Source organism: Rousettus aegyptiacus, unplaced genomic scaffold (assembly GCF_014176215.1).
Source record: "Rousettus aegyptiacus isolate mRouAeg1 unplaced genomic scaffold, mRouAeg1.p scaffold_m13_p_3, whole genome shotgun sequence".
Lineage (NCBI taxonomy): Eukaryota > Metazoa > Chordata > Mammalia > Chiroptera > Pteropodidae > Rousettus > Rousettus aegyptiacus.
In genome coordinates, this window is record NW_023416306.1 from 27,991,897 (window position 1) to 28,019,060 (window position 27,164).

General features: G+C 48.4%; 1 protein-coding gene across 1 annotated transcript in view; it reads right to left on the reverse strand.

The window, feature by feature from the left end:
• The window catches only part of TMOD1 (tropomodulin 1), an 82,242-nt gene extending 55,419 nt beyond the window's left edge, over window positions 1-26,823 (reverse strand). Inside the window, exons 1-2 of the mRNA XM_016146275.2 lie at window positions 26,746-26,823; window positions 7,648-7,815 (exon numbers count right to left, since the gene is read on the reverse strand). Of these exons, the coding sequence (XP_016001761.1) occupies window positions 7,648-7,767 (120 nt within the window). The 5' untranslated portion in view covers window positions 7,768-7,815; window positions 26,746-26,823. The remainder of the gene's footprint in view (window positions 1-7,647; window positions 7,816-26,745) is intronic.
• Window positions 26,824-27,164: the final 341 nt, after the last annotated feature.

A 27,164-nucleotide genomic window follows, 5' to 3' on the forward strand; every position in this document is an offset into this window, starting at 1 on the left:
TATTGGACCTGCACTTTCACATAATCGGTTTATTGGTAGAACTGAATAGCACATGCCCTTCAGTCAAACACAAGCTCTCCTGTTTGCCTCAGTCCCCACCACTCCCTACTACTCTGATACCGAGGCCAAGAAACAGTTATCACTTATCATTGGCTCTGTTGTTTCTTTTCTTCCTAGGTTAGGTGGTAAGTGAAAACTTTCTGTATCTCTTTCAAGAGTGGAAAGGTTAAAGGTGACCCAAGACGGCCACGTGCCTCATGAAAACTGGCTCATATTCCTTCCTTCGTGTGGATTACCTACCCGCTGCTGCAGGTGCATGGTTTGCTTCCTCGCAAGTAGAAAGAAGTGTTTACTAGAGTGACAGAGATGGGAAGAGGTTAGGGGGTGGGAAGGCTGAGTTTAAACTTTATGAAGTGATCTTTTTTTTCTTTTTAAGGATGATTTAAATCAAATAAGGCAAAATTTTTTTATTTGTTAAATTTGGATCATGGAAACATAGGTATGTTGTGTACTCTCCTATATGTTTAGATGGTTTCTTATTTAAAATGTCAAAATCAAAAAGGAAACTGTTCAGCATCCTCTGTGGGGCAGGTGCTGTGATGGGGGCTTGGCGCGGGAGGGTCAGGAAGGCTCTGCAAGGGAGGTGTGGCAGGTGGGCTCTTGAAAATTCCAACTCCAGTGAGAGGCTCCATACACAAGAGGCCCCCCAGCAAGCAGTGGCGGGGAAGGGGAAGGAGGGCATTGTGGCGAGGCTGGGAAGGGGTGAGGGGAGGTAGTCCTAGGGCCGGAAGACAGAGGTGGGGAGGGGACACACTGCCACCTGGCTTCACTCGCCCTCGTCCCACCAGGCCCATCCTTGGCTCTGTGCACAGCCGGCAGTGTTTCTAAGGATGTGTGTCTATTTTTAGACCAGAGATTTATTTCTTTCCATTTCAACTGTTTACTTCTGTCCTGGGCTTGCGAATCTGCTGGTTTGTGTTACAAGGGAGAACCATGGCCCTGTGAACCAAACTTGGCTGCTTCCTGTATGACCAAGAGTGTCCTCTGGCTTACAGGTTATGATTTGGGGCGTGAGCGGAGATGATTTCATGATTTTGTGGAGTCTGGTAGTAAGCCATATGGGACAGGAAATCTCCGGTTCTCATCTTAGCTCTGTGGCTGACTTGCTATATGACCTTGAACAAGTCCTTTCCTCTCTCTGGGTTTCAAAGTTTTTATTGTTGTTTTGACTTTTCATCACCAAAATGGCAATGACAATACCTACCTCATAGGTTTGGTATGAGGATTTGATGAAATACATAAAGCACCGAGGAAATGACACATGTCTAAGAGGGACTCCGGAAATCAGGGTTTCTTTACTTGCTCCATATATGTATATGCAGAGGTGGAGGAAGGGGGGTAAGATTGTCTCTAGGTGTCTTTCTAGCTCTGAGATTCCGCAATTCTAGGTTTTCTCCTCCATCACTTCTTCCTATAGTTCGTGGCCCCTTGTCCTCAGAACTCTTGACATATTATGGGCTAAGGGAGGCAGGTCTGCCTGAATTTGGTCTATCACTTACTAGCTGTGTGGTTCTGGGCAACCATTACCTTGTCTTTGGATGGTATTGATCCCAACCTGTGAGGATCAATCGCATAGGCACCTTGTGGACATTTTATGAGATGTTACCCATAAAACACTTGGCACAGCACCTGGCATGTAAGAAGGTTTCAAGAGAGAATAATAGTTATTGCTATTACCATTATTTCAGGCTTGGCGGGGGGCCTGTTTTCCATGTGTTTCTGTCATTATGAGGTGTCACGGATTCCCAATGGTGACTTCAAAGTCAAATCTTAGAACTCAATTTCTTTAAAAGGATGGGATTCTCTCTCCCATCTTCTCTCCTGAAAATATTTTGATCTTTTTACAGAGACACTTGAAAAAATATTGGTGCTTTTCCCCAAGCCTCATTAACAAGCAATATTCACAGTTAAATTCTTTGTGTTGGTGGTTTCTTTCTTAAGATTAGTATTTATAGTCAAAATGACATAACTTCGAAGGAAATCAATTTGAAAAAAAAAACAAGTTGCTGGTATTTCCCTACCCTGGTCCCTTCCGGGCTCCATCCCACATGTTCACACAGGAGGCAGTGGTGAACGACACAGGCTACCAGGTTATAAGTGTCGAGGCTGAATCCCGGAACTGCCCGTGTTACACACTGGGCAGGTTATTTCATCTTTGTAAGCCTCAGTTTCCCCATCTTTAAAATAGGGCTGATAACCAAACCTCTCAGAAGACTAAATGAGATAATCCATGCAGGGCTTTGCCCATGGCATCCCCAGTAAATGTTAACTACCTGTCGATCCTATAAGACCATGTACACCGTTCCCTGCACGAGTCACAGAGCGACCACTCTTGCCATTCTGGACCATCTCTGTATGTTGTCCGTTTTCTCCACTGCCTGGTACAAAGGCAACGTGAATCGAGGAGCTGGCTCAGCTTCTGAGCAGCATCCACTTAACTCCAGAGAGACAAGAAAGGGCAGGTCCTCTTGGGGAATCAGTCAGCAGCGGATACTTTTAGCACATGGAGCATTCCTCTCCCGCGGGAGTCCAAGTACAACAATCTCATGATAAGCTCGAGTCTTTCCAGGCCGCAGAGGGAGAGATAGAAAGTTTCAGGGACTTTTTTTTTTTTTTTTTTTTCAAATGTGCACAAGTTTGGAATCCTCCACTGCAGACCAAGTTGCTTTTCAGCTCCGCCAGGCTCCACTCTGTCGAGTGACACTGGGGCTTAACAACCGCGTCACTGAAAACAAAGCCTCCTCAAGTGTGAGCTGAATTCAGGTAACGAGACTGCCAGGAATTGCCCATAAAATCATAGATGGTTAGAAAAAAAAGAACTGTAACTATATGTGCTGATGGAAGTTAACTAGCCATTGTGGTGATTATTTCCCGCCATATACAAGTATCGAATCATTATCCTGTACGCCTGAAACTAATATCATGTTAAATGTCGATTACATCTGAAATTAAAAGAGAAAAAAGAAAAAAATCATGGATGCTTAGAGCTGAAGGGGGTGTCAAAGGGCAACTGCATCGAGTTTACAGGGAGGAGACAGACAAAGAGGGAACTGCACGTGCCTAAACTGGAAGCAGGGCCAGGGCTGAACATGAACTTCTGCTTCTCGGGTTGTTTCCAGGAGGGAAGGAAGATGATTTTGCATATAGCACCCTCCCCAGCACAAAATCAGAGCACATCTGTGGCTCAGACTGGCCTCCTGGAGACTCCCATGAAGCTGACGGCAGCGCGGCTAAGACACGAACTCTTAGAGCTACGTCATGGCTCAGCCGCTGCCTAGTTGTGAAACATGGACAAATAACGTCACTTCTCCGTTTCCTCGCCTGTAAAATGGGGATGATCATACTGCCTGCATCATAGGATGATGACGATGGCTGAATGATTTACTATTTTCAAACTGCTTAGAACCGTGCCTGCACATAGAAAGTGCTACTTGTTAAACAAATTAAAATAGGAACGTATAGAGTAAAACAGAGAAGATAGCAGCCCTTGGTTCTGTTTGGTCGTGAAACCTAGAGCAAGTTCCTTCCCTTCACTGGGCTCAGTTTCTGCTCCTTAAGTTGGAGGGTTAGACACCTGCTGGTCCCTGTGCCCTCTCCAGACCAGCCGGCTCCAGAGGCCTCTCACGGTCTGTGTACCTTTGGCCTCTCCCTGCACTGTGATTTCAGAAAGCGGGCCAAGGGCGCGTGAAACCTGAGCTGGAATGTTTGTGCTCTCAGAAAGAAAAGAGGCCCACTAGCTCTTTTCAAAACTCACAAATCAGGTAACAGAGACGTCTCAGTGAAGAGGCTAATTGTGTGGCTGGGACAAAAAAAAAAAAAACCACTGGACTCTTATCACCTATCCTCTCTCTGATTTTTCTTTTCCTTGAACTTAGAAAGAAAGGGGTCTTTGAAAACGTCCATTTTGAAACCACAATGGTGTGAGAATCGCAGGTCTCGGATTGCCCAGCACCACTCCCAAATGCCAATACACAGTTACTTCCCTCCTGCCAGAGAGGGAGATATGCACAGTTTGGAGCCTGTAAGAAATCTGAGTCTCAATGCCTGGGTCCTGTGACACTCGGCAAGCTGTCAGCTCTCAGAGCCCCAGGTTCTCTATACTTCCAGGGGACAAAAGCATTCCTTCCCGTTAATCACCTGGGAGAAGGGCTCCAGGGGAGCTGGCTGTGTGAGAGGTACAGAGACCCTGGGAATTTGCCGTTGGGACCAGATACCCTGATATTTGGGGTGGGGGTACTGTGGGAGATCTTTGCCAGTATAAAAGTGGAACAGAGCTCTCCACTGGAAATCAAGCAGTCCTGAGAAGTTCTCTAGGTTCTGAGAGGGCTCCTCTGACTGTCGCCTCCCCACTCCTCGGGTCTGATACTTGTCTCTGACCCTTGACATCACCTGCCTGATTTGCAATCACAACCTAATCTAACCTCATCTCCATCCAGTGGCTCAGGGTAACTCCAAAAGTCCTGAGGCTACAGGCAACAGGACTTGCGGGCCCCCCGGGGTATCTGCATTTCTCTGTCCTAGAAAATGCAAAGTTTTGGCAATAGGGTGGAAGGGTTGTGGAGAACAGCAGGGGCCCTTTGTTCAGAAAAGAATTCTCCCACCACTGGCGGGCAGGAAAACGGTGGCTCTGACGTGAGCCCCTTCCACCTGTCACCCAGCTCCCTGGAAACTCCTCTAGTCCATCTGTCCTAACACAGCAAGGCTACCGAGTCGCTGCCCCTCAAAGGTTCCCTGGGCCTACTGAGAAAAGCTCAATCTCTTCAGCAACCCCTTCCCATTTTTATCTAGCCCAAACCCCCTTCTAGGCTCATCTAACCCTCCACGTAACCACGCCGAGAGTCCCTGTCTACCTTCTATACAATTACCTTCTCTATAAGAGCCCTTGCTCGTGGCCTTCACTCGGCTTTGTTTTTATTCTTGACTTAGAAAAATCCAGGGCCCAGTTCCAATATCACCTGCTCTGTGAAGCCTCCCGCCAGTAAGAATTAATCCTCTTTCTGAGCTCCTGTCTGCTTCTATTTAGAACATAGTTTATTGTGCCAGCTTCCCACCAGACTGAGCACCCAAAGGACAGACTCCCCACCAGGCTTCCCTGTCAGGAGCCGGCACGGGGTCTGGCGCCTGGCAGGTAGGTAACTGCACCATGTTTACTGAGTTTACTACAAGTAACTACATCCTCCTTTTGTTCTCACTTTTTAAAGCTGTTTGTTCTTGTAGTTCTGTGTGGCAGTGATCTAGGATAGCAGTAGAACAGAATAAGTTTATAGCAACAAAGCTGGATGTTTGATTCTTCCTTGCCCACGTCACTTGTTTTTACAGAAACCCAGGCTAACGAGGAGCCACAGTGCAGGGGAAAGAGGCGGAACCTGAGTTCTCCCATCGATGCTGCCTTCTAATCACCCTGAGCAACCTCATCAGAGGAACTGTCTCCTTGCGGCTGGGCAGGGAGAGTCGTGAACAGCAAGCTGACAGCATGCTGCTGAGTGGATCTGTCATTCTATAGGCCAAGGACTCAGGACCCCTAGACAAGGATTCTGGGTTATCTAGCAAGAAGCCATTTAATCAAATCTGGAGATAAGACCAGGTTATTAGCTCATAGAAGCCTGGACCTAAGAGGAACCAACAAACTCCACCATTTCATTTTATGGGGACACTGAGGTCTAGGCAAGGACAGCCGCAAGGTCACATGGAGTATAAGAGACAGGGCCAGGGTTGGAACTGGGATCTCTAACCTCTAGCCCTGCATTTTCCTGCTAACCTACACTCCTGCTCACCAGCTGTGGTCACTGGAGGGTGGGTGAAACCGTGTAGCAGTGTTCTTTGCTTATGGATCACATTAAACTGGAGTTGAGCAATGACAGGTTTTTTTTTTTTTTTTTTTTTAAGGCTTGAAATGTTTTGTTTGTAATTTTTAAAGCATATCAAGTGGAAAATGAATTCAGTAACATTAATTCTCTACCTTCTCCATGCTGGGCATTGACCTGGGTACCTGGGATAGAGATAATGGGATGAAGGTCTCTGTCTAGTAGGCCACTTAGGAGTCCTTGTCTAGCCCTGCTCCCAGCTCCCAGTGGCTGGCCAAACCACAGACATCACCGGGGAGCTTGTTGCTTCTTACTGCTATGATCCTTATGGTAGAGGTGAATTCTGAGCATTAAACACACTTCTTAAATGTGCCAACTACAAAATGCAATAATAAAAACATCAAACTAGTGAAAAGGGACTCTTCTAGTCCTTTATTTCTTAGTTAATTCATTCCATGACACCTGTCCCCCACCACCCTGAAGCAGTTAGTTGGGTAGAAGAGCGGAATGGGCTTTTGCAGACTTGGTTACAGTGCTAGCTCGGTGGCTACCTTTCAGGGCTGGGGCCAGGTTCTCTAGGAGTCTGTATCTGCTCCGAATCAGTGCCCAATATATGGTACTGCTTCTCCTATAGTCAGGATTCATGGGCCAGGAATCAAGGGCACCTAATGACCCATTTGCAAAATTTTTGCTTCCGATTCCTGTGACCTAATGTTCTGCTGGCCTAGAGGTCTTAGTTCCAAAGGAATGAAAGCTTCCATCAGGAGAGACAATACTGATTCCATTGGACTGGATTAACTGTCACCTGGCCACTTTGACCTCCTCTGCGTCAGTAGGCAGAGAAACTGGCTGGGGCGATTCATCCTGATTGTCAAAGGGAAATCAGGCAGCTTCTCCACAATGGAAGTCAGAAAGACGGCTTAGGGTTTTCTCAGTATTACCATGCCCTGTGATTAAAGTCAATGGAAGACTACAATCCAATCCAGGCAGAATTACTAAAAGCTTAGGCCCTTCAGAAAGGAAAGTCTGGGTAAGCCAACCAGGCAAAAAACCGTGACCGGCTAGGTGTTTGCTAAAGGCAAAGGGAATGCAGAATAAGTAGTGGAAGAAGGTAGCTACAACCATGTGACCAGTTATAGAAACAAGGACTATAATCATCATGAGTGTTTCCTTCTAATTTTGTTATGAATATTTTTTTATGTGTGTGTTAAGTAAATATCTTTGTTTTCTTCCCTCTCTTAGTCTCTTATCATGTAACATAAAATATGTTGCTCTTATATTGTAGTATTTAAGCATCGTGAATTTTACGTCATCACACTTAAGTTACGGGAATATCAAGGAAAAGAACGGAATGGAAACATCGGCTCTCTCTTCCAGGGTCTCAAGCCTGCCAGGCTGTCAGCTCTCCTGGTTCTCAGGCTTCTGGACTCACGGAAACAAAACCATGGGCTCCCATGGGTCTCTAGCTCGCTGACTGCAGATGTTGGCATTTGTCAGCCTCCATGACAGCCAATCTCTCATAATAAATCTCTTTGTATATGTATATACACATCCTGTTGGTTCTGTTAGAGAGCTTTAACACAACACACACATGCACACGCATGCGCACACGTACATACACACACACACACACACCTACAAAGGCAACGTTATTCCAATGTGATCGTCATTGAAGGAAAGGGGAGGCGGGAGCTTCGGAAGTCTGCACCTATTCCTCCCCCACATGGTAATGGTTGCCATCCCTGCACCTGTGACAATGTGGTCCCCTTTAGTGCCCACTCACATCAGGGTCCAGCTCATCCAGCTCGTTTTCCAGGGTTCTGAGTTCTTCCTCTGTTAGGGCTCCGAGGATTTTGTCTTCATCCAAGTCACGGTATTTCTCTAGTTCTTGTCTGTACGACATTGTAGAAGAATTTGTCTTTGTCTTCTGAGTTCTGTGTTGATTTCAGACCTACCAGAAAGAGAAAGATCTTAGAAAGATCCTTCTTGGATTTGCTCACTTCAGGGCAAATAAAGGCTTGTCATTCACATGGTAGCCTGGCATGTTTTATGAATCATCAGGATAATATTATTATAGTGGCATAATGCACTAAGTTGGTCTAGTTCCCTAGTAAAACTGCAAGGTGAAAGTCCTGAGGGTATGTGATTTAATATCTCATAATTTATTGTATTGGTATGACCACTAATTATGAGTAATTGTAAAGGGTTTATGAGTGCTTGAAAACTATTTTATTCTTCAAGTAGTTTAAATAGTTTTCTGCACAAAACCTCTACCCTTCACCGCACACCCTAATGAAAAATATCAATTCTGGAAATTCTGCCACAGCTGATTTTAAAATGGGGGGAGGGGTTGTCAGTGGTTAACTGAGCACCTGATGCCTGGAGGCCCTTCGCCTATAACGTCTCATTCAATCCTCACAAAAAGCGGCCAACTGTAACAGCTAACTCTTCCTACCATACGTCAAGCTGTGTGTTAAGCAATTCGGAAGGGTTTTCTAATTTACTCTCTGAGGTAGGCATCTGCTGTTATGGGGACGTTTTACAGATGAGGACATTGAGCTTAGAAAGGTTCAGCGACTCACAAGAATCACACTGCCAAGCAGTGGCAGAACCACCATTTGAACTCAGGTCTGCTGGCTTTCCAAGTCTTCATTGCTCTAGCCATTATATCTGATGCCTTTTTCACTGAGTCACCTAATGTCCTGGCCAGAAGGAGGCTGTCTTGTCCAGACCTCTCATTTTACTCTCAAGGGAGTTGTCTCAGAGGGAAGAACTGGTTGGCCTGGGGGAGCCCAGTGTCCAGGTCTGTCACATCTCAGGCTACTCTCTCCTTTGCTGGAGAAGACTACTCCTCATGTGCCATGGCACGGATGAGACCTAACACCTGTATTTGAATCCTGTCTCTGCTACTTCCCATAACCATGTGAATTCATTCGATCCTCATGCCACACCCTGTAAGTCAAGTCTTTTAACTAAAACCGTTTTACCAATGAAGCAACTGAGGGATGGCCTAGGACCCCTATCCTCAGACCCCAGGTGCTCCCCACTCTACCATATTGCCTCTTGCCTAACCTGGGAGACACAATAGGGCCTTAATCCCTTCCGTGCTCCAGCTTGGCTGAAACTGTCTGATAACTTTGCAAACCCAGCTCACACATCACCTCCCCTGTAAAGCCTTAGTGTCCCCTCACTAAGCAAAGCTCATCATGGCCACAGCACTGGGTCCACATCTCTGCATCTTTCGCACGTCTGTCTCCCTCGGCTTCCGCATGGCAAGGTCTGGGTTTGCTTAATCACGCTCTCCTCAGGGCCCAACCCAAGGACCGCACAGGAAGTTTTTTTTACTGAAATGAACCCAATTCCAGTTCTCTACTTGCCATTGCTGGTACAGTCAGACAGCCTCGAGGAGATTCTGGTTCTTCTCCTCTTGGGACATGGGAAATGTCAGCTTGCTGCAGAAGTCGCTAGCATCTCTGTGTTTGAGCCTGTTCCCACCTGTCCTTTGACCTACATCAGCCTTGCTTTCTGAAGCTGATGGTTAAAAGATGAGGCAGCAGCTTGGGGCTTCCTTAAATGCTGCAGAATGGAATGTGGTATTTTGTACAGAATGGGTGTTATGGGTTGAATTGTGTCCTGTCAACCAGATTCATATATTAAAGTTCTAACCCCCAGTACCTCAGTACCTAGTACCACATCGCAAGTCAGATGTGACATTACTTGGAAATACGGCTGTTGCAGATATAATCAATTTAGATGAGGTCATGCTGGAGAAGGGTGGGTCCCTAATCTGATATGATTGGTGTTCTCATAAAAAGGGGAAATTTGGACAGACACACACACAGGAAGAATACCATATGAAGATAATGAAGACAGAGATCCAGGGTGATACTTCCCCAAGCCAAGGAACACCAAAGATTGCCGGCAAACTACTAGGCGCCGGGGAGAGGCTGGAACAGATCCTCACAGCTCTCAGAAGGCACCAACCCCGCCGATACCTTATCTTCAACTTCCAGAACTTGGAGACAAGTAATTTCTGTTGTTTAAGCCACTCAGTTTGTGGTTCTTTGTTATGGTAGCCCTAGCAAACTAATACGATCAGCATCACCTTTTTCATAGCAGTTTGTATTTTTAGATACTCCCCACCCCATGCAAACAAACAAAACCCAAGACTCGTCTGCGAAATGACTAATGGGATTTTCCAGAGTAGAGAGATACCAAAACTAAGAAAAACCACCACCTAATAAATTTTTTAAAAAGAGGTTAGTTACTAATTAAAAATAAACTAAAACTGAAGTTCACTAAGCTAAAAGAAAAAACCTCCATTTCCCAAAGCAGAGATACATGTTATTAATGTAAGGTTGTGCATGTATGGACATATTTGTATGTGAAATCCAAGTGTGTGACAGCTGGCTTGATAAGAAAGAACTTGCTTCCCAAATACAGAAAAACCCAGTGCCATCCTTTCCTCTAAGAATGGCTCTCTCCTGACGTCTTCCTTTGACAGGACCCCAAGAATGCAATGTTCAGACCATAAATGGGCCCCCACCTTGATTCATTTCTATTTACTTCCAAAGAAAGCACAAGCAGCTGACAATGTTCGGGTATAGATGAAAATAAAATGTTCCTGGAGGCTCTCAGAGAATAACCTAACTTGGCTTTTTCTGAGAGGAGCCAGGACAGGATCTGTAGTCTCTACTTCAGGGCCAAAAGGGACCCTAGTAAAGGGGTTGGAGGCTTCCAAAGTCAACTCACAGAGACACCTCTGGACTAGCATCTCTTAGGTGGGCTGCAAAACACGTTTTTGGTGCTCAAACAGGTTTTGGGTTTTATGAAGTTCCACAGAATTCTGAACTGCCGGACTTCTCAACAATTTTGGTGTGAATTCCATATACTGGATGACTCCACGAGGGATAGGTTTCAAGCAGAATTTCTCAGTCCTTCTGACCATTAAACTGTGTCTTTGAGAAACTAGTGGAATTGGAATCTCATGAAACAAAGTTTGGAAAACAGCCTTAGACTGACCTCTGGGTCACAAGAAGGGAGCTACTCAGACACACAAGAAGGGACTTAGGGACAGAAACAGCGAGGACAGGTTTGGACTCTGGGAGCTTCCCATGCTTATCGTTCCCAGCCGACTCATTTTCTAGATGATTTGCACCAAAACCCTTAGAAAAAGTCATGGACGGACCCTGGAAAAGTGATGAGCTAAAAAGAGGGGACAGCGGAGAGAGGAATCCATATCAAAGTGAGCTCGGGAAAAAGGAACTTGGAAGGAGCGGGAAGAGAGAAGTACGTGGCAGCTATGGAACCCACTGAAGGAGGCACGGGGCTCTCGGGGCTCAGGTGGCAGGCCACCCCAAGGGGCGCAATCATTTAATTTCCTGACAATCGAGTATCCCTCTCAGTGCGCACAAGGAAGTTAATGACCCACTTCCATACTCCAAGGTGCTGTTGAATTTAAAAAGTCCTATTCCAGAGGGTTTAAAAGGCCTTTTCTAACGTCAGGTGTCCTGTGAATATGACAAAGTGATGAAGCGTGACATTAAACAAGCTGAGAGGAATGGAGGACGCCTAAGGTAAACTTGGAAGCTGTCGGCTTCAAGCCGCACCCATCCGCTTGGCTCCCAGGAACGGTTTCTCTAAAGCAAGACTTTCCTGTAGTCGGTGACAAGGGGGAACGGGAGGTGGAGAAGAGAAAAGGTGAGAGGGAGGTGAAAACCCTGTGGTACGAGAGCCCACCGCAAGCTCGGCCTTAAAATGCGGCTTGGAGGAGATGGTATTGTATAGCCGTTAATAAAAGGCCTCCTGCCCTAATAAAAGAAGTGCATGGATGGATGCGGGCCTGAGAGGCTTAGGACTTTGGCTGAAGTGGGAGCTGTGTAACTGCCCTGGGGACGCTCAAGGAGTTCCTCTCCTCCTCTGTAAAATGAGCATTAACGAACTGGGAAATTCTGCATGTAACCAGCCCCTTTTGGAGACATCCAAGAACTGGATCGCATGAGTGGTCTTTAAATGTGCCCAGGGAACAGCTCAGGTTCTGAGAAAGCCCCTCCAGGGCCTTTGTGGGGGGAATTAAGGAGGCTAAGCCAGAGGGCTCACCCCTGACTTTGACCGATTTATTTGAGATTCCAATTTAGCTGTTGAAATAAAAAGGTGAAAATCACTGGATTGGGTTTCCACATCTACGTAGTGAGAGGGTAACAGTACTCACCCCCTAAGGTGTTGTGAGGATTGACAACAAGGAAACAAGGTAGAAAGCCCAGGGCTGGTGAGTGGTACACCCAGGCTTAACAAACAGGAGCCAGTATTATGAGGTTGCCACTGGAGCCACCACCTCCCCCACACCCTGCTCCCCCACCTCCCCGCCCGCTCTGCCCACCCCCCACATCATCGGACTGTAATTTCCCTCATTAGGGACCTGAGTCTTATTTGTCTTCATGTCCCAGTGCCTAGCCCTGTGCCTGGTGGATGTGCTAGTAATGAATGAGCACATTTAGGTTTTGGTCTCGTGTCCTTGGAACTTTGGGCACGTCCCTTCTCTTCTCGAATCCTCTGTTTCCCCATCTTTAAAATGGAAAAATTGGACCAGGTCTGGGAGGGTGGGGAGCCCAAGATGGGAAGGACAGGGAGGGAGGGGTTGACGAAGCTGCCAGGGCTCCCAGCATACCCCTCCCCACCCCCTGAAGCAGAATGGCACCTCTCTTACCTGCTTTCTATACTGGGTCCTGAGTAAGGGCTGATGAGAAAAATAAAAAGGGCAGCTCAATAAATTTAAAACACATTTAAAAACTTAAGTCTTCCAAAGCTGGTGTGTATATTACACTAACAGCACATCTGGCCACCCTGCTTCTCAACAATGGGAGCCTTAAGCTGCTGCTAAATATATATTTTTAAAAAACAGAATTTACGAGCTGTGCCAGGAAATAAAACTAGGCGGTTTGGACAGTAAAAATTAGTGGGTTAAGGGCTGAGGCCATCCATCAGGAAGCTTCAGAAGAGAAAGTTCTGAGATGAGGAAGCTCCTGGAGGACCAAATGTGCTTTTAAATCTCTCACTGAAGTGGGTCCTGTCACTTCTAATGGCTTCTCAAGCATCTGCCCCTGTGGGGACACTTGGGGAGGAGGTGCTGGAGCGGCAGCTTGATTTATGGACTGTACTTCCTTGAGGTCAGGAGGAGCTGAGTCACAAGTTTAAATGAATATTTTCCAGTTATACCATCTTCTTATTTCAGGCACAGCGAATGTCTTACTGATGGGTGAAGAAAGGCTGATTTACAAAGTTGATTCTTCATACCCCATCTCCTCTCTCCTCCTGTCTTTGTCCTTCTATTTTGGAAGGCACTTTGGCGAAAGGAATTTATACCATGATCCCTCATCACTGAAGCCTGCACCTCTCTCTTTCTTTGGCTTTAGGGACACGAGAGTGCCTGAGATGTCCCCTGTTCCTTCTGAGACAGCTATCTCTCCCTTGCCCTCCTTCAAAGGGCACCTCTCAGGGGCAGCCATGCTTTATATCATGTGACATCCGTGCCTTAGCTGATTGGACAGGATGGGTACCTGGCTCAAGTCAGTGACCTATGAGGTTGCCTGGGACAAGAAAAAAGGATGAGTTGGGTGAATATGAGTTTCTTTATTTCTTGGCATTTGTATTAGTTTACTGGGGCTGCCCTAACAAAGCACCACAAATCGAGTGGCTTAAATAACAGAAATTTATGTCCCTTAGTTCTGGTTGCTAGAAGCCCAAAGTCTAGGTGTTGGTGGGGTTGGGTCCTTGTGCGGGCTCTGGGAAAATCTGGTTTATGCTTCTCTCCTAGCTCTGTAGCCTCCCGTGCTCCTAGGCTTGGCCTTGCAGTCTCCCAGTTCTGTGTGTCTGTGTCCAAATGTCCCCTTTACCTAAGGACACCAGTCATATTGGGTTAAGCCCTGCCCTCATGGCCTTATCTGAACCTGACCATCTGCAAGACCCTATTCCCAAATAAAGTCATATTTGCAAGTATGTCCTTTGGGGGAATATGATTCAAGGCTTTATAGCGTTGAACTGAGATGTAAGGAGAGAGTGAGGCGGGTAGCAGCAGAAGCTGAGGGTGAAGCGAGGGGCCATGACGAGCATGTGGAAGCCGAGGCCATGAGGTGTGAGATGTGTGGTGGAGTGAGAGTCCTCAAGAGAACTCGCGGGGCTGAAAGAGAGACGGAGAACACCATGTCCCCAGCAGCGCCCAGTCCCCGCTCCCTCAGGTCTGGGTTGTTACGACTCATGTTGGATTCCCATGAGGCCCCTGTCCTCCCGCAACCCTTAGGAGGCCCACCCCTCTCGCCACACTCAGATACCTGAAGGAGTCCCTGCTAGCTGCAGACAAACAAGAGCAAGAGCTCAGACTCTCTCGGTTCCCCTCCACCTTTCGCCCCTTCCTTCTCAGTCTCCTTGATGAAGCATGCTTCCTGGCCCACCTGCTGCCCCAAGCTCTGCCCTCTTCTCACTTTTCACAGTCCCCCTGGGGTTCTTCTCTCCTGTACGGGGCCTGTTATCAACATAAAGCTGACGACTCTCAGATGGGCTCTCTCTAGCTCAGGCTCCTTGCTGGGCACTTGTCCTGGAGTCCTTCAGGCTCAACATGCCCAACCCTGAGCACGGCCCACCTCACCGCCGCCACCGTGTCCTCGCCAGGGTGATGGCACCTCTGCCCGCCATCAGTCACCCAGGCCAGACACCTGGGGTCAGCCTGAACTCTCCCCTCCCTGCTTCTCCCAGTTCTAGTAGATCCTGTGTCTGTCAATCCTCTCTTTCTCTCCCTCTCATGTTACAATTTTTTAAAATAATTGTAGTAAAATATACCTAGCATAAATTTTACCATTTTAGGTAGACATTTCTGTAGCATTAAGTGAACTCACGGTGTTGTACAACCATCTCCACCATCCATCTCCAGAACTTTCTCATCTTCTCCAACTGAAACTCTGCACTAACTCCCCATCCCCCACCCCCGGCCCCTGGTAACCACCATTCTACTTTCTACCTCTGTGAATGTGACGACTCGTGGTGCCTCATCCGAGTGGAATCGTACACTTTTTGTCCTTTGGTGGCTAGAATCCGACCTTTTAACACCCTTCGCGTCTGTCCCTCCTCTCCCATTTTATGGCGCTTGCCGTCTTAAAATCCATGTTATCAAAACGGCCTCCCAAATGGTCTCTCTGCCTCAGCTCTCTTATCTTTCTGTCCACACTCATCTCAGCCTTCAAAAGATCTTTGTGAAAATCAATTCTGAAGTCACCTTCGACAGCCCGCATTAGGACAGACAGAGAGTAAACTCCCCAGCCTGGGGTTTGAGGCCATCAGAGACTTGGCTGCCTCTGTATGTCCCCAGCTTCTAATCCTGGGGCTGCCCTTCCCCTTTCAGCTGTTCCAGACCACTCATCTCTGAGCATCCCTGAAATTTCAGTCCTCTGGGCTGCGCTCACTCTGTTCTTTCAGCCTGAGACACCCTCTCTGCAGTTTGAAGTCGCACGAAGTCCTTAGAGCACAGCTCCTCCCACAGCGCCCCCAACCTTTTTATTGGTGAACTGTGGGCTCTCTCCTCCCACCGCCTCGTGAGTAGCCCTGTGAAAGCTGTGTTTTCCTGCCCAGCGGAGGACAGTGTGGCGCCCACTGTCCAGGCTGGGAAGGCGAGGGAGGGCAGCATCGCCTCTGACCAGCTCCATGTCTCAGTGCTCACTCCGGCCTGGCTCCGATCAAGGCGCCATGACCGCAAGCCAGTCAAGGACACAGCCTCCTGACAACCCCCAGGAGCCAGGTGGACAACCCTATTCTATCCCAGGCCAGTGACCTGCAAGTAAATAAAGTCAACCGGTCCTCGATTGGGGAGGAAGGCAAGGTGTGGGAGGGGTAGACAAGCGGATAATGGAAGTTTGGGGAGCTTAACTTCCTCGATGTTTATGTTTTAGAACAGGGTCATAAAATGTGACATAATAATTACACCAATAATCACTCCAATGTACAGAAACCTTTGCAGCTTATAAAACAACCACTTTCACGCCTGCAGTTTCATGCCCCCTGCAGGGCAAGAAGTGCGTGTGCCTTGGGGTGTGTTGTCACCTGTGATGGGACCCACACAGACAGGGAGAAGGAGACACCTGGCCAAGCTCTCCCAGCCCCCAAGGTCCCAATCTCCTGCCTTCTTGCTTCCCCAGGGGGTCCTTGCACAAGCCCCGAGCGGCTCCCCGTGCCCCGCTGATGATCCCAGGCAGGGCTGGCTATGGAATCTGTTAGATCCAGTGCAAAGTAAGATTGTGCGGTCCTTTGTTCAAAAACAGAAAAGAAGTGCAATTAAAGGTACTAAGACATAAAGTGTTTCCCTCCTCTCATGGTCTCTCTCTCAATCTGTTATGCTGTTTTTATTATTTAATTTATTATTTAACGTCATCTACACAGGTGCCTGTGTGCTGAGACTCACACACCTTTGTCCACTGGCTGCCAGTTTCCCTCCCCTGCCAGATGCAGGACAGATATGCCCTGCCCTGGGTGGGGACTGGGCAGTCAAGCCAGGTGCCCCCCTTCCCATGGGCCACTGGCCCAACACACAGAGAAGGGTGATCGCAAGGGTACTGCAACCTCTGTGCCACGACACTAGGTTTATGGGTCAGGGGTGGATGAGAGAGGCGTGTCCTGCAGAGTTGTCAGCTGAATGCACCGGGAGGCAGGGGGTGAGGAGGTGGAGAGCCCCAGCAGCAGCTGGGCAGGGGTGGGAGGGGGTGGCAGGTGGGATCTGGGGGTGCCCGGAGGTGAGGCAGCCAGAGTCTAAGGACGCATTCCTGGAAAGCAGAGACAGTAGGAAGTGGGACCTCATGTGAGCTGAGGCTTCAGCTGTGATCCACTGTCCATGGACCGTCACTTAAAAATATAAATCCAAAGACAAAATTATGAATTTCAAGAAAGTATCTCAAAGCATTCAACCAAACACAGGGTCCTTCTGAGAACAGGGCTCTGTGCAACTGCACAGCCTATAACCCGTTCCCGGCCTTCTTCCCAGGACGCACACCCTGAAGACCCCAGGGCCAGGCTCAGCCTTGTCACCTGAGATGGTCCTTTTCCTCCCTAGGATCTTCCAACCCATTGGACTCTCCAGTCCCTGTGGTCTACAGGAAGCTGGGGCCGTTGTGCAGTGGCAGAGGAACATTGGGATGTGAGTCAGGGGACCTAGTTACAAATCCTGACGTTGGTTGAGGGCTTGCTGTGTGACCTTGAACAAGGCACTACACCTCTCTGGATCTCAGTTTCCACAGCCTAATTCATTGAGTGTATTTATTGAGGAGCCACACAGTGCAGGACACGGTGGGCCTTTGTGGGAGAGACAGAAATTAATAAGAGAGTCTCCTGCCATCAGGAAGCTTACGGTTAAATTGGGAGGATACAACTCACACTGAAATTCCTGGGGTGCTGTCACACACATCATCTCTTCGCCCACCACCCTCAGAGTGGGGACAAGCTGGGCCATTAGCCCCACTTTACAGATGAGCCTCCTGTCTGGTCATCCTGGAGAAAGCTTAGACTAGGGTCACACGGGCCTGGGCTAAAACCCCTTCCCTGGCTCTAACTGTCTGTACAGCCTTGGGCATGTCACTTAGTGCCTCTGAGATTCATGGATTCGCTTGTTAAGCAAAGGCACAACAGTTACCTTTCAAAGGGTGCTGTGAAGAGGAAATGAAATAAAGGATGATTTGGTACAGGTTGCTGGGTTGTATTTCCCCTTCCTCGGTCCCATGATGCTTCAGCCCAACAAGCCAACCCCACACACACTAGGACACATGGCTGAGCAGCCACGAGGAAGATTTGGGGGTTCTCGAGTGGCTTTCCTCCCAAGGTAAGTCAACAGCATGAGGCATTAGCCCCAAAAGTCACGGTGTGATCTCAGTTGCATGAATAAAAGTATGGTGGCCACAGCAAGGGTAATGACAGTCTTGCTCGTCTTCGTGCTGGAGGCTCCCATTCCTCCATTGAAGGGCTTTTTCTTTTTTAATAAGGAACTGGTTATATACAGTCAAGTGTGCAAGTAAGAGTACAGCTCACTGAATTTTCCCTTATGCATACACCTCCATAAACACCACTCATGAAGATATAGGACATTGCCAGCTTCCTTATACCCCCTCCCAGTCCATGTCCCTAAAAGGTAATTACTATCCTGACTTTTGAAACCATAGACTAGCTTTGACTGTTTTTAAATATCCTATAAGTGAAAAAATACAGTGGGTACGTAGCTGTTGGGGAGTTGACAAGATGAGATGAAAGGCCCTTCAAGGCCTGATTCTATTGAGGAAGACATGTTTGGGGCCACTGAGTAGACAAGATGGGGACTGAGGGACCAGCTGTATTTAAAAGACTATTTTCTGGCCTGTTTACGTTTATTTTCTTTGGCTGATCTCATTCTCTTAGTCATATGGGAAAGTACCTTCCGGAAAAGCAGAGAAACTAAACACGGTGCTTGACTCCATCCCTCTCTGCAGTTGCTACGAGCTCCACCCTAGGGCACACCGAGCTTCGAAGGTCCACATGTCTGTCAAAGTTGTCAAATAGTTTAAATTAGAAAGGCCCAGGCTGTGCTTTCACTTTGCACCTCTTGAAGTCGTCATGGTGTCTGAGTCACTGCATCAGTCACTGTAAGCAACAGGGTCCCAAGAAAAGACTCTGAAACCGTCTCCCTGCCGCAGCTGGCCTGACCACCTGCCTTGCAAACCATGCCGCTGCCCACTCGGTGACTTCTTCTCCCCACATCTCTGCAACTTCCCTAGGACAGGCCCCCACGAGCTCTCACCGGCCCCTTATCAGCTTAAGAGGTTTCTAGCAAACCAAATATCTTAATACAAACGGGAGATGCCAACAGAGGCATCGTTTTACTGTACCCCTGCCCGAAGACTGACAGCTCCTTGAGGGAAAGCATCGCTGTCTCCCATGGTCCAACACAAAGTCCTGCATTTCTCAAGTGCTAAAGGCAGTTTTGCTGAATGGAATGAATACCTAGCATTATTATTGCCTTTGACAGCCATAAGTCAAAACCATTGGCAGAGTAAAAGCTGGCTTGTAGAAAAGTTTGTAAAGCTCACTCCTATTCTCGTTCTCCATTTTACAAACACAAACTCTGTCACCTTGCCTCATGGCAGGTGTTAACATGAGGTATAGTTTTATGAAATGCGTTTTTGTTTCTTCAGAAAACCCAATATGAATATTAGTATGAACAATGCCAAAAGGCATATGGCAGTTCAGGAAAAAAAAGAATTTGCTGCACACTGAACAAAGGGCTAATTTGTTTAATAGACAATAAATTCCTACAAAAAAAGATATAGAACAGCCCAGTGAAAATTGAGGAATAAAAATGGCTAATAAGCACATGAACGGATAATGAAGCCTACTCATAATTATAGAAAATTTCATTGAGAGATATCAGTTCTCATCTATCATACTGACAAAGATGAAAAAGTCGAGTTCCCAGTGTTCACAAGACGTGGAGACTGGCATTCTCACACAGGAGAGCAGTCTACATTGGTATATCCTCTGTCAAGGCAAGTTAAGCCATATCTATCCAAACGCACACACCCTTTGACTCAGCAATTCCACTTCTAGTACTTTATCCTACCAGCATAGTTACTGAATTGTACAAAAATGTATATCAAATTATCTGGTTATTATCTAGATCAGCAAAAATACTGGAAATCACATAGAAGTTCATCAATAGGGCATTGGGTAAATAAATTCCAGTGTAGACATATAACAGAATACTAATAATACCATCCTTGAGGCTATTATTGCCCACCAAGACACTGTACCCTACAAAAGCAAGCATTATTCTGTCCATTACTACACAATGGGCATAGGGATAAGCTTTCACATGGATTATTTCATGCAATCTTAACTCTGTGAAGTTGGTACCTTTTCATTCCCATTTTACAGATGAAGAAATTGAAGTGCACTAATCTGACTGTATTAGTTTCCCAGGGCTGCCATAACAAATTACTGCAAACTAGATGGCTTAAAACAACAGGAACTTATCCTATGCAATTCAGAAGGCCAGAAATCAAGATGTCAGAAGAGGTGGTTCTTTCGGAGGCTCTGAGGGAGAATCTGTTCCGTGCCTCTCGCCTAGCCTCTGGGACTGGCCACATCCTTGGCACTCCTTGGCTTATACCTGCACCACTCCAATCTCTGACGTCGTTGTCACGTGGCCTTCTTCCTTGTGCATGTCCACTCCTCTTATAAAGACACAAGTCATTGGATTTAGGGCCCACCTTAGCCCAATGTGACCTCGTCTTAACTAATTATACCTGCAAAGACCCCGTTTCCAAATAAGATCATATTCCAAGGTCCCGGGCGGACATGACTTTGGGGGTGGGACACTATTGAACCCAGTATACCGACCAAGATCACAAAGCTAGTAAGTAGTAGAGCCAGGTTTCAATCCGGGCAGGCAATCTGACTGTCCACATACTACTCTATGCTGTATTCCCGTAATAGCTCATACTTACAAACGCTAACAACGTCCCAGGTACCGGTGTAAGCATTTTACATACAACAATTAAATTAGTCCCCACAACAACCCCACTTTACAGATGGGAAAACCGCAACAGCCTCATTTGATATATGGGGAAACTGAGGCACAGAGAGTTAAAAATCACCTGAGTGTACAAAAACAGTAACTGGCAGGCCTTCGATTTGAACCTAGGGAGGTGAGCTCTAGACTCCGCATCCTTAACCACTGTGAAAAACTGCCTCCCGTCTAGTGCCCCATCATGATGATATACTCCGAAAATCAGGGCTAAGAAAAGTTTTCTTTCCTGACACATTGGTGGTTTGTTTTTTTTTTAAATCAGATGTGAAATATACTCCCATTGTTTCCCTTTCCCCTTGGCTGTCACGATATATCTCAGAGCTGATCTGAGTGTCCAAATACAGTTGCCATCATCAGCCAGGTCACTGGCATAATTTTCTCTCCTTATTCTGTGTTGAGCATTCTCAACCTGGGGGATCCACGCACCCACCGAGGTGACGTGCAAACTGTTGGGTGTATGGGTATGTTATGGGTGTATTCACTTTTCTGGAGCAAGCATCCTTACTCCCCATCAGATTCTCGGAGTCTTAAGATCCTAATTTGCAGGTTTTCTGCCCTGTGATTTTAAATGTTCTGTTCTTACCAGTTATGTTGCCTGTGCAGGTTTATTTTAAGCCACCTCAAACCCTGTTAATGGTGTAAGTGGAATGCAGTATGAAAAGCAGAAACAAAGGCATGCAATGTGGCCATCCAGTCTGGCTTTTTAAATCTTCCTGGGTTTGCATAGAGGAAGTCTGTCTTCACGACTCCCCCCATTCCTTGTCCTCTGAGTTTTGAGGTGGCATCTGCATGGCCACCCCAGCATGGGCCAGGCACTCACCCTGTGCCCATAGATTTGTAGGCGGTGAACACTGAAAAGGCGATTGGACACAGGAGCCTGGACCTCTGGCACTCAGGGCAAGTTCTATGCTGGCCAGGAACTGGGCAGTTTGACTTTAAAGCCCTATCTGGGCCTAAATTTCTCCAGAATGCAGAGAAGGCGGGAAGGCTGAAGAAGGTGGAAACAACCCAGTGCCGCAAGGCCTAACCCTTCCCATGGGACCTTGCCCCCGCCCCGTGCCCCGCCCCCAAGTGCCCCACTGCATGCCCCTCCCGCCAACTCTTTGCTCCATCGCTCAGCCCTGGGCCTGCTCCTCCCTTCCCCATGCGGCCCACCACACTGCCCCCTCTCCACGCACTCCACCCAGTTCTGTGCGCTTCCGCCACGTGCCCCATCGTGTTCTGTGCACCGGCACAAACTTCATTAAAATAAACGAACGAACAAACAAAAACCTAGAAAGAGACCCTGATTTTCAGTCAGGGCTTAAAGGAATTCATTCATCTGTAGATTTTAATGAAAACACTTTAATGCAATGGTCAAGGGAAAACTTTGAGATAACTAGCGCTCATCTCGGCGCTCAAAGTGGTCTTGTCTGTATATACAGGGCGAGCATCACATTAGGTGTATTAGAGCTTTTAGGAATTACTAAGCTTATTATTTAATAATCTTATTAGAACTTATTAGAAACAAGGAGCTTTATTAGAAAATTCCGATTCTCAGGCCCTTCCCAGGCCTACTGAATCTTCATTTTTAACAAGATCCCTAGTGCTTCGAATGCTGGAGACACTCATTTCACAAGTTTTCCAAGCCTTGGAGAGCAATTTGATTTTTCTGTAATATACACTCCCCAACCAAATGACCTGGAACAATTCCTATCGAGGTTCACTGTCCTATCTACAGAAAGTGGGTAATAAGACCTGCCCTTCTGCCCTTCTTCCTTACTGAGAGTTTCGAATGAGATCATGCATTTGTTCCATTTGTTGTGATTGGGCTGACAAGGTCTTAAGAATCAGTGGGGAGCAGAATGGGTGTGGTTTCCGTCCTGTGGAGCTGATGGTCTGGTGGGGTGGAGAACATGTTACTGGTTGATCTGTGTGATTGCCATGGTTATCGCAGGGCTTTCTTATGCTTACTCTTTTACTCATTCATTCACTTCTTCAAAGGTCAGTCATTTACTAAAACATAAAGTACTTACACTATGCCAACCTTTGAGACCTGATTAGAAATACAAAACAAAACAAAACAAAAAAAACAGTAACCGAGGAGCTATCAATCTAATCAGAGAAAAGGATGGAAGCAGAGGATTACATTGAGAACACATCATGGTGGTTCTCTGAGGAACCTGTGGGAGCACAGGTGAAGCAATGAGGAACTTCACTTTAAAGGACAATTACAAGTTTGCCATGTTGAGAAGGAAAAGAACAGCATTCCAGCCAGAAGGAACAGGAAGTGCAAATGCAGGGAGGCATGAAGTTATGCAAGCTTGCACCGTGACCAGCAGGTCAGGAGAATTTTGTGCAAGTGTCAAGAGATGGTTCTGGAGAAAAAGCTTGAGGCCAGGTCTTAGATGGTCCTGGTATTCAATGCTAAGGAATCTGGTTGGAAATGGGGTGTCCCAGAGGAGAGAGGAATAACACAGTCATACCTATGTTTCACAAAGATCTTTTAACAGCAGCATAGATGAAGAAAAGACTTGAGGAAGAAAGGCTTTAAAGAGGCTCTGACAATAGCTCAGGGGGAAGATTGAGAAATCATGGACTGGGGTAGTAATTGTGGGGACAGAAATGCATAGGCGAGATAGAAAGGAAGGTAGAATTGGCAGGACACTTGACCAAATGAATGGGGCGATGAAGGGAAGTCTCTGGCTCAGTGCCTGGTAGATGGTGTCACTGTTAACCAAGAGAGGGACACTGGAGTGGCACTAGGTGATGAGCCTGAGACTGAGTCTGTTGGTTGTGAAGTTTCTTTGGGATGCGCTATGGGCTTTGTCCAGTTGTCAGGAGTCACAGGAAGAGAGCAGTCCAGGCTGGACACATGAATTTGGGAACCATCGAGTTCACAGAGGGTGGTAGAAGCCATGGGAGTAAATGGGATTGTAGGAGGGTGTGGGGTGAAAAGAGAATAGGGTTGACAGTGGCATCAACATTTAAGGATGGGCAAAAGAGAGAAGTCCCTGATGGCTGAGTGAGGCTAAGAGGCAATTCTGCTTCTCTCAGTTTCCGCGGACGTGGAGAGTGAACATCCATCCCACTGGCCACAACCCATCACCCACCAGAATCATCTCCAGGAATGGCCCTGGGGTCACTGCCCTAAAAGCCCCAGAATGAATGGCGGCTTGGGCTAGGGACCTTGAGAAAGAGAACTGAGAGAGAGAGAGAGAGAGAGATGTGCCGTACTTGCCTCCCCTCCCTCCCACTTTCCTCCTCATGCACAGTAATGTCCAGCCCTTTCACAAATCCATTTTTCTCTGAGGAAAAAAAGGATTTAAGAGGAGAAACAAAAGGAATGCTTGAGCTTGTTTAGAGTTCAGATCAGACAAAGACCGAGTACCTCCTAACATCGAAGAAAACCTTCCAGACTTGTCCTAGGTTGACTCCAATGAGCTCATTCTTTCATTATCATGAAGAGCAAAGAGAGTCAGGTCCTATCATGATTAACCAAAGGAGGATTTTCCAAAACAAAACAAAAGAGAGGAAAGAGCCCCAGAATCATGCTATCGATCCATGTTTTTCTGTAGAAATAGGCCTGTAGCTTTAAACTGATAATGGCTCCTAGTGGCCAAATAATTGATCTATTTGGTGTTCTGGCTTTAAGCGAAAAGTGACCTGGCCTCTTTAGAAATGTTGGCAGCCTGGCTGGTCCATTAGCAAGACCGAAAAATCAAAACATTGACTGGAAAAGGCCATTATGACTGGGCTCAGCAGGAGTCATCGATAGATGATGTCATTTCAGAAATAAGCAGACCAAGGTCACGAGGCCCCTGGGCAGAGTCAAACCACTTTTCATGGCCCTCAACACCCTCCTTTGCAGATACTGAAGGCTGCCAAGGGGACACAGGAATCTGAACCTGGATCGGCTTCATTTTACCCTTTCTTTGCTAAATCTGATTCTAGAGGAATCTGATTCTAGAGCCTGTGACATTCAGTAGGTCATTAAGGAAGGCCCTCAGTCCCCACCATGTGCACACCTCTTAGATTCTCTTTTCACTGTCTTCTCCTCTCCTGGTCCTTCTTTCTCTTCTCACACTCCTCATCCCAGAAACACCTGCCTCCCCGCTGAGTCCTGTCTCCGGCAACTACTACCTTCCCTTTCCCTTCGTTTCTCACCCGAACTTTAAGAGAGTTGTAGGCTGTCTCTACCTCGCCTCCCATTAGCTTCTGCCTCTTCTCCTTCACTAACACCAATAACATCATCGCAGGTACCAAGCACTGGGCTGAGGGCTTTCCCTGCTTCATTACCCTTAATCCCCAGAGCCAGCCCTATGACAGGGGTCCTTTTACTATCCCATTGTACAGAGGAAACTGAGGCTCAGATGGACTGAGCAGAGTGGGATCCATATCAGTCTGTCTTTTGTTACTCAGAGCTGCCACTACCTACTCCCTGTTTCTGTGTTTTTGCTGAGCAGCAGGAAGCAGCCCTACCCTGGAGGAGTGAGAAGGTGTGAGACCCTGATAAAGTGGGTGGAGGTTATTTTTAGAGGACACTGGCTTTCACTTAGGCTGGGAGGAACCCAGGAGCCAAGACCTTCCTAAACATGGGTTCGCAAGACTGGCTCCTTAAAGAGAATTAACACATCAAAGTAACAGTGTTTGTTGCTTTCACTCTCTGCTGTTAATGGGGCTAAACTGATGAGAACCTATTTGTCTCCATTTCTTCTTAATTCTATCTGTGAGGCTTTGAGATGGTGTTAGAGAAAATATATAATAGAAAGTAAGGTAGGAACAAAAATCTTCAGGATGAGGTGCTATTGTCTGAGCAAGGGAAAGTCTCGGTCAGCAGCAGATTAAAGAAGAGGGGGCATTAATGGGGTGCTCATAGATCCCCAAGACCTGCCTCAGCAGCAGGAAGGGTCAGAAAAGAGATGAGAAAGGCTGGTGGAGACCGCAGACCTCCTGGTGTGTCCAGCAGAAGTGACCTTGAGCAGGGGGCTCAGCCGCCCTTCACAGAGAACAAAATGGCTGTCACCACTGAGAGAGAGATGGAGATTTTGGTGGTCTAGCCGACCGTCCAAATCCTGGGTTGAGATCTATCTGGTTCTGTGATTTGGACATGAAAACGCTTGGGACTGGTCATCTCAAAGAATGTGAGAGGGCGAAGTTGAAGGCGAAGTGCAGGGTCAGGTAATAGCAGAAGCGGTAATAATGGGGGGTGTACCTGCAAGGCTCAGAGCCACATCAGAGGCACTGTTATGGTCGAGGAAACTGAGGCCGGGGAGTGGCTGGCCTGGAGCCTCTGCTCTGCCCAGTTCTGTGGGTCTAAAGCTGTTTGAGTCACAGGCTGCTTTGTGAAGGTGATGACTGCTAGCAGGAGAGATGCCCATAATTACCGTGGGGCACGCTTCCTGGGGCTGTATGGCCCAGGCTATTCAGAGGGTTCTAGCAGGTCATAAAAGACGACCCGAGTCAGAGGGACCGCCAAAGTGTCGGGTTTCCGCAACCTCTCCGGTTGTGCCCCAGGCGTCCCAGGCCCGGGGCCGGTGAACAGGTGAGCGGAGGGCCGGCGGTCAAGAGCGCGCCTACTACTGCTGCTGCCATGGTCCCGGCTCCTAGCTCCATCGCGGGAACCAAAGGGGAGAACTGAGTCCCAGAGAACGATGGGGGATTTGCCAAGCGACCCTGTGACTTGGCGACGGCCAGGGAGCTCCTGCCTCCAGGCTCCTTCCCGCTCCACCTCCGCGCAAAACGCGTGTATCTTGGTGCTGGAAATCCCGTCACCTCCCGCAGTTTGGGAAACTTTTCCTGTCACAGACAGGCGCAGCCCGAGCCCCAGTTCCACGGCCACGTGAGCACGTACTCCCACCCCAAAACTCTCGGCAGCCGGAGAGGCGGGCGGCCGAGCCTCGGCGCGGGGCTGCAGCGGGCACCTGAGCCAGCGGAGCGCCCGGGACGCGCAGCCCCGCCGCGCCGGAGTCCAGCAGGGGAGCTCCCCGGCCCCGGGGCTGCTCGTCCAGAGCCCTCAGGTCCTTCTCGGGTTAACAGTTTGTGGCGCTGAGGTCCCAAGAGGAGGGCGCCCCGGCCAGGTCCGCGCGCGCGGAGCGGCGCAGACCCGAGCTCCAGACCCCGGACCCCGAGACCCGGCTCCCCGGCCCCGCAGGCAACCCGAGGCGGCGGCTATTTATAGAGGGAGCCACGCTCAGTCCCTCTTGGCGGCGGCGGCGACAGCTGAATATTTTGCCCAGATATGGCTGGAGCCCCGGCGCGGGGGCAGGGAGCCCCGCGAGCGCGAGGGGTACCCCGGCCGGGTAGGGGGCTTACCGGGCCGTAGAAGTGCGGGGGTTGCGGCTGGCGCGGGCGGCGGCGGGGAGAGCGCGGGCGGCGGGCAGACAGGCGCGGGCGGCGGGCGGGCGAGCGAGCGGAGCGCGGGGCTGGACGAGCTCCCGTGCGGCCGCGGGCGGGCGGGCGCTGTGGGCTCCGAGGGTGGGAGCCAGGGGCGGGCCCCGCTCCGCGCCGTCACCGCGCCCCGCCCCGCCCAGCCCGCCGCCCTCTTCCTCCTTACCTATCCCTCCACTCGGGGGCGCCGGGGCGCCGCGCACGGTCCCTGGCAGCCGAGAGACCCCCGCGGTGGACAGCGCTGGGCAGGGGCCGGACCTCCCTGAAACTTGGCTCCGCGGACAAGTGAGCGCGAGTCGCTCCTGCCTGAGTCTCCGGTTCCGCCCTTGGACCGCGAGGAGTTT